The sequence below is a fragment of the Idiotropiscis lumnitzeri genome, chromosome 2 (genome assembly GCF_059441095.1).
Source record: "Idiotropiscis lumnitzeri isolate Australia: NSW breed Sydney's pygmy pipehorse chromosome 2, RoL_Ilum_1.0, whole genome shotgun sequence".
Taxonomy (NCBI): Eukaryota; Metazoa; Chordata; class Actinopteri; order Syngnathiformes; family Syngnathidae; genus Idiotropiscis; species Idiotropiscis lumnitzeri.
The window spans coordinates 30,655,749-30,662,226 of record NC_142392.1 but is presented as its reverse complement, the minus strand read 5'-3'; the positions used below and the strand labels follow the sequence as shown (position 1 = coordinate 30,662,226).

Here is a 6,478-nt window from a genome sequence, read left to right as displayed (position 1 = left end):
GTTTATGTAATAATACAATATTTATTCAATTATTTTAATGTTAAATTATATCAATATTAATTTAAACCTTTTTATTTGACTCTTGAATATTTCTGAACAAATTTGTTCATTTGAATATGTATGCAATTTAAATTATTCCATCCATCCAGCCATTTTCTGCCGCTCATCCGGAGTTGGGTAATTGAATTTATTTAATATATAAGTATTTTTTATATTTCAATATTTATTTCAAGATTAGGACTCTTCTCATTGAGTTCAATAGTTATAAAATGTTTTATATTTCATATTAATTGAATTAGGTCTGTATGTGGTTGCCAATTTTAATATTTCCCTATTTCATTATAAAAATAATCCAATATATAAAAAATATAATAGAGCATGAACAAAAATATTTAGTATATTTGACAAAATTATACGTTTTTTCCCGAAGTAAGATTCTGCTTAGCAACAAGCCCCAAACGCTTGATAGAGCTCAACCTGGAAAGAGGTTTTAGCTAGTCAGAAATTTATTCAGAAAGCGAAATATTAAATGTATGTGAGGGGATATTTGAAGAGTTTGAGTTTTGTTCAATGGACCATACATATACGAGCCAGCCAAACACTGCGAGAAAACCAGCGCTGACTCCAGTCGCCATCAAGTTGCCAACTCCTGACATTCCAGAACCTTTGAGAGAAACTGAGACTGCTTGCGTTTCTCTTTCTTGTTCTTTTTCGAGTTCAACTTCTAGATCTATTTTTCACCTTTTCACACAGCGAAATGAAGGCCAGTTGAGCAAGTGGAACAAGTAATTTTATTGATAGTGGAAGGCACCGATTTCATAAGCACCGTTTCTTCTCACACCTGTACCATTAAGTAAAAAGACAACTGAAAAGCATAACGTTAACAAATGTTATTCCAGGCAAAGGCAATTAATTTCATTTACATCTTGATGTAAAATCACAAAAAAAAGATCATCATCACACAAACACATTGATAATTCTGACTCTGATCCCATTGGCTTAATGTCAATAAAAGAGCTTTGCAAAATTAAATTTTTCATATTTTATTCAAAATCACAATTACATCTTACCACTCAGAGTCAGTTCCTTCAGTTTTTTGTTTTCTTTTTTTTAAGCTTCAAGGATCGCTGCTTTTCTCACCAGCACAATTGTGACTCTCAGCACCCTGTTTAGTGAAGAATTTTTTAGCACAAACGCTGCAACTCAATGGCTTGTCTCCACTGTGCGTTCTTGTGTGGCTTCGTAAATGCGACTTTCGAGAGAACCTCTTGGCACAAACTGAGCAGGAAAAAGGTTTTTCTCCACTGTGTGTTCTTGTGTGGCTTCGTAAATGCGACTTTCGAGAGAACCTCTTGGCACAAACTGAGCAGGAAAAAGGTTTTTCTCCACTGTGCGTTCTTGTGTGGCTTCGTAAATGCGACTTTTGAGAGAACCTCTTGGCACAAACTGAGCAGGAAAAAGGTTTTTCACCACTGTGCTTTCTTGTGTGACTTGTCAAATTTGATTTTAGAGAAAAGCTTTTACCACAAACCAAGCAGGAAAATGGTTTTTCTCCAGTGTGTGTTCTTGTGTGGCTTGTTAAATGAGACTTTCGAGAGCAACTCTTGCCACAAACTGAGCAGGAAAAAGGGTTTTCTCCACTGTGTATTCTTGTGTGGTATGTGAAACTTGATTTTAGAGAAAAGCTTTTACCACAAACCAAGCAGGAAAATGGTTTTTCTCCAGTGTGTGTTCTTGTGTGGCTTGTTAAACCTTCCTTTTGAGAGAAGCATTTTCCACAAACTGAGCAGGAAAAAGATTTTTCACCACTGTGTGTTCTTGTGTGAATTATTAAATGAGACCTTCGAGAGAAACTCTTGCCACAAACTGAGCAGGAAAAAGATTTTTCTCCACTGTGTATTCTTGTGTGGTATGTTAAACTTGAATTTTGAGAGAAACTCTTGCCACAAACTGAGCATGAAAAAGGTTTTTCTCCAGTGTGTAATCGTATATGTGTTTTTAAATTTGACTTGAAAGAAAAGCTTTTGCCACAAACTGAGCAAGAAAAAGGTTTTTCTCCAGTGTGTGTTCTTGCGTGTTCTGTTAAATTTGCCTTTAGAGAGAAGCATTTTCCACAAACTGAGCAGGAAAAAGATTTTTCTCCACTGTGTGTTCTTGTGTGGATTGTTAAATGAAACTTTCGAGAGAAACTCTTGCCACAAACTGAGCAGGAAAAAGGTTTTTCTCCACTGTGTATTCTTGTGTGGTATGTTAAACTTGAATTTTGATCGAAGCTTTTGCCACAAACTGAGCAAGAAAAAGGTTTTTCTCCACTGTGCGTTCTTGTGTGCCTTACTAAATGAGACTTTCGAGAGAAGCTTTTGCCACATACCGAGCAGGAAAAAGGTTTTTCACCACTGTGTGTTTTTCTGTGCCCTTTTAAAGACAGCTTTGAAGTGAATGAGTCAGTGTGACATGCCCTTTCACCTTTGGCTTGCCCATCATCATCATCATCATCAGCGTGTGATAATGTGTCCTCATTATGTACTTGTGATGGTCCCCAGTGGTCTTCATCAACTTCTGTTGTCACGAGATGACTTGAACTGCTGCTTGTAGGCTCCGCCCCTCTGTTGTCCTCACACTCATCCTTGTTTTCATCTTCAGTCTTTATAGGGTCAACGTTCACTGGTGACTTGTTGATCTCCTCCTCCTCCTCCTCCTTTTTGATGTGAGTCAAGTCTGGCTCCTCTTTCACAGAACGGAGATCGTTTTCACTGACGTCTGCAGGACACAAAAAGACAAACACACATCATTTGGTTTGGTCAAGTCAAGTCAAGTCAATTTTATTTGTATAGCCCTTAATCACAGACAGTCTCAAAGGGCTTTACATAGCCACAATCGACATCCCCGATCTTAACCCCCAGAAGGGCAAGGAAAAACTCACAAAACCTCATTAGGGGAAAAGTGAGAAACCTTGAGAAGGGACCACAGATGGGGGAATCCCCCTTCCAGGATGACCAGGCTGCAATGGATGCCAACTGGGCAACATTTGACACATACATTTTTCTGAACAAATTTGTTCATTTGAATATGTATGCAATTTAAATTATTCCATCCATCCAGCCATTTTCTGCCGCTCATCCGGAGTTGGGTAATTGAATTTATTTAATATATAAGTATTTTTTATATTTCAATATTTATTTCAAGATTAGGACTCTTCTCATTGAGTTCAATAGTTATAAAATGTTTTATATTTCATATTAATTGAATTAGGTCTGTATGTGGTTGCCAATTTTAATATTTCCCTATTTCATTATAAAAATAATCCAATATATAAAAAATATAATAGAGCATGAACAAAAATATTTAGTATATTTGACAAAATTATACGTTTTTTCCCGAAGTAAGATTCTGCTTAGCAACAAGCCCCAAACGCTTGATAGAGCTCAACCTGGAAAGAGGTTTTAGCTAGTCAGAAATTTATTCAGAAAGCGAAATATTAAATGTATGTGAGGGGATATTTGAAGAGTTTGAGTTTTGTTCAATGGACCATACATATACGAGCCAGCCAAACACTGCGAGAAAACCAGCGCTGACTCCAGTCGCCATCAAGTTGCCAACTCCTGACATTCCAGAACCTTTGAGAGAAACTGAGACTGCTTGCGTTTCTCTTTCTTGTTCTTTTTCGAGTTCAACTTCTAGATCTATTTTTCACCTTTTCACACAGCGAAATGAAGGCCAGTTGAGCAAGTGGAACAAGTAATTTTATTGATAGTGGAAGGCACCGATTTCATAAGCACCGTTTCTTCTCACACCTGTACCATTAAGTAAAAAGACAACTGAAAAGCATAACGTTAACAAATGTTATTCCAGGCAAAGGCAATTAATTTCATTTACATCTTGATGTAAAATCACAAAAAAAAGATCATCATCACACAAACACATTGATAATTCTGACTCTGATCCCATTGGCTTAATGTCAATAAAAGAGCTTTGCAAAATTAAATTTTTCATATTTTATTCAAAATCACAATTACATCTTACCACTCAGAGTCAGTTCCTTCAGTTTTTTGTTTTCTTTTTTTTAAGCTTCAAGGATCGCTGCTTTTCTCACCAGCACAATTGTGACTCTCAGCACCCTGTTTAGTGAAGAATTTTTTAGCACAAACGCTGCAACTCAATGGCTTGTCTCCACTGTGCGTTCTTGTGTGGCTTCGTAAATGCGACTTTCGAGAGAACCTCTTGGCACAAACTGAGCAGGAAAAAGGTTTTTCTCCACTGTGTGTTCTTGTGTGGCTTCGTAAATGCGACTTTCGAGAGAACCTCTTGGCACAAACTGAGCAGGAAAAAGGTTTTTCTCCACTGTGCGTTCTTGTGTGGCTTCGTAAATGCGACTTTTGAGAGAACCTCTTGGCACAAACTGAGCAGGAAAAAGGTTTTTCACCACTGTGCTTTCTTGTGTGACTTGTCAAATTTGATTTTAGAGAAAAGCTTTTACCACAAACCAAGCAGGAAAATGGTTTTTCTCCAGTGTGTGTTCTTGTGTGGCTTGTTAAATGAGACTTTCGAGAGCAACTCTTGCCACAAACTGAGCAGGAAAAAGGGTTTTCTCCACTGTGTATTCTTGTGTGGTATGTGAAACTTGATTTTAGAGAAAAGCTTTTACCACAAACCAAGCAGGAAAATGGTTTTTCTCCAGTGTGTGTTCTTGTGTGGCTTGTTAAACCTTCCTTTTGAGAGAAGCATTTTCCACAAACTGAGCAGGAAAAAGATTTTTCACCACTGTGTGTTCTTGTGTGAATTATTAAATGAGACCTTCGAGAGAAACTCTTGCCACAAACTGAGCAGGAAAAAGATTTTTCTCCACTGTGTATTCTTGTGTGGTATGTTAAACTTGAATTTTGAGAGAAACTCTTGCCACAAACTGAGCATGAAAAAGGTTTTTCTCCAGTGTGTAATCGTATATGTGTTTTTAAATTTGACTTGAAAGAAAAGCTTTTGCCACAAACTGAGCAAGAAAAAGGTTTTTCTCCAGTGTGTGTTCTTGCGTGTTCTGTTAAATTTGCCTTTAGAGAGAAGCATTTTCCACAAACTGAGCAGGAAAAAGATTTTTCTCCACTGTGTGTTCTTGTGTGGATTGTTAAATGAAACTTTCGAGAGAAACTCTTGCCACAAACTGAGCAGGAAAAAGGTTTTTCTCCACTGTGTATTCTTGTGTGGTATGTTAAACTTGAATTTTGATCGAAGCTTTTGCCACAAACTGAGCAAGAAAAAGGTTTTTCTCCACTGTGCGTTCTTGTGTGCCTTACTAAATGAGACTTTCGAGAGAAGCTTTTGCCACATACCGAGCAGGAAAAAGGTTTTTCACCACTGTGTGTTTTTCTGTGCCCTTTTAAAGACAGCTTTGAAGTGAATGAGTCAGTGTGACATGCCCTTTCACCTTTGGCTTGCCCATCATCATCATCATCATCAGCGTGTGATAATGTGTCCTCATTATGTACTTGTGATGGTCCCCAGTGGTCTTCATCAACTTCTGTTGTCACGAGATGACTTGAACTGCTGCTTGTAGGCTCCGCCCCTCTGTTGTCCTCACACTCATCCTTGTTTTCATCTTCAGTCTTTATAGGGTCAACGTTCACTGGTGACTTGTTGATCTCCTCCTCCTCCTCCTCCTTTTTGATGTGAGTCAAGTCTGGCTCCTCTTTCACAGAACGGAGATCGTTTTCACTGACGTCTGCAGGACACAAAAAGACAAACACACATCATTTGGTTTGGTCAAGTCAAGTCAAGTCAATTTTATTTGTATAGCCCTTAATCACAGACAGTCTCAAAGGGCTTTACATAGCCACAATCGACATCCCCGATCTTAACCCCCAGAAGGGCAAGGAAAAACTCACAAAACCTCATTAGGGGAAAAGTGAGAAACCTTGAGAAGGGACCACAGATGGGGGAATCCCCCTTCCAGGATGACCAGGCTGCAATGGATGCCAACTGGGCAACATTTGACACATACATTTTTCTGAACAAATTTGTTCATTTGAATATGTATGCAATTTAAATTATTCCATCCATCCAGCCATTTTCTGCCGCTCATCCGGAGTTGGGTAATTGAATTTATTTAATATATAAGTATTTTTTATATTTCAATATTTATTTCAAGATTAGGACTCTTCTCATTGAGTTCAATAGTTATAAAATGTTTTATATTTCATATTAATTGAATTAGGTCTGTATGTGGTTGCCAATTTTAATATTTCCCTATTTCATTATAAAAATAATCCAATATATAAAAAATATAATAGAGCATGAACAAAAATATTTAGTATATTTGACAAAATTATACGTTTTTTCCCGAAGTAAGATTCTGCTTAGCAACAAGCCCCAAACGCTTGATAGAGCTCAACCTGGAAAGAGGTTTTAGCTAGTCAGAAATTTATTCAGAAAGCGAAATATTAAATGTATGTGAGGGGATATTTGAAGAGTTTGAGTTTTGTTCAAT

At 37.3% G+C, this 6,478-nt stretch overlaps 2 protein-coding genes across 2 annotated transcripts; both read right to left on the bottom strand.

Annotated features, from left to right (window-relative positions):
* Positions 1 to 768: 768 nt before the first annotated feature.
* Positions 769 to 3,203, bottom strand: LOC148342281 (uncharacterized). The gene is made up of 2 exons (XM_088285721.1): positions 3,195 to 3,203; positions 769 to 2,725 (listed from the first exon to the last, which is right to left on the bottom strand). The coding sequence occupies exons 1-2, from the start codon at positions 3,201 to 3,203 to the stop codon at positions 1,118 to 1,120; spliced, it is 1,617 nt and encodes a 538-aa protein (XP_088141847.1). The 3' UTR covers positions 769 to 1,117.
* Positions 3,204 to 3,721: 518 nt separating this feature from the next.
* LOC148342280 (uncharacterized) lies at positions 3,722 to 6,156 on the bottom strand. Its single transcript, XM_088285710.1, has 2 exons — positions 6,148 to 6,156; positions 3,722 to 5,678 (listed from the first exon to the last, which is right to left on the bottom strand). The coding sequence occupies exons 1-2, from the start codon at positions 6,154 to 6,156 to the stop codon at positions 4,071 to 4,073; spliced, it is 1,617 nt and encodes a 538-aa protein (XP_088141836.1). The 3' UTR covers positions 3,722 to 4,070.
* Between the last annotated feature and the right edge of the window lie 322 nt (positions 6,157 to 6,478).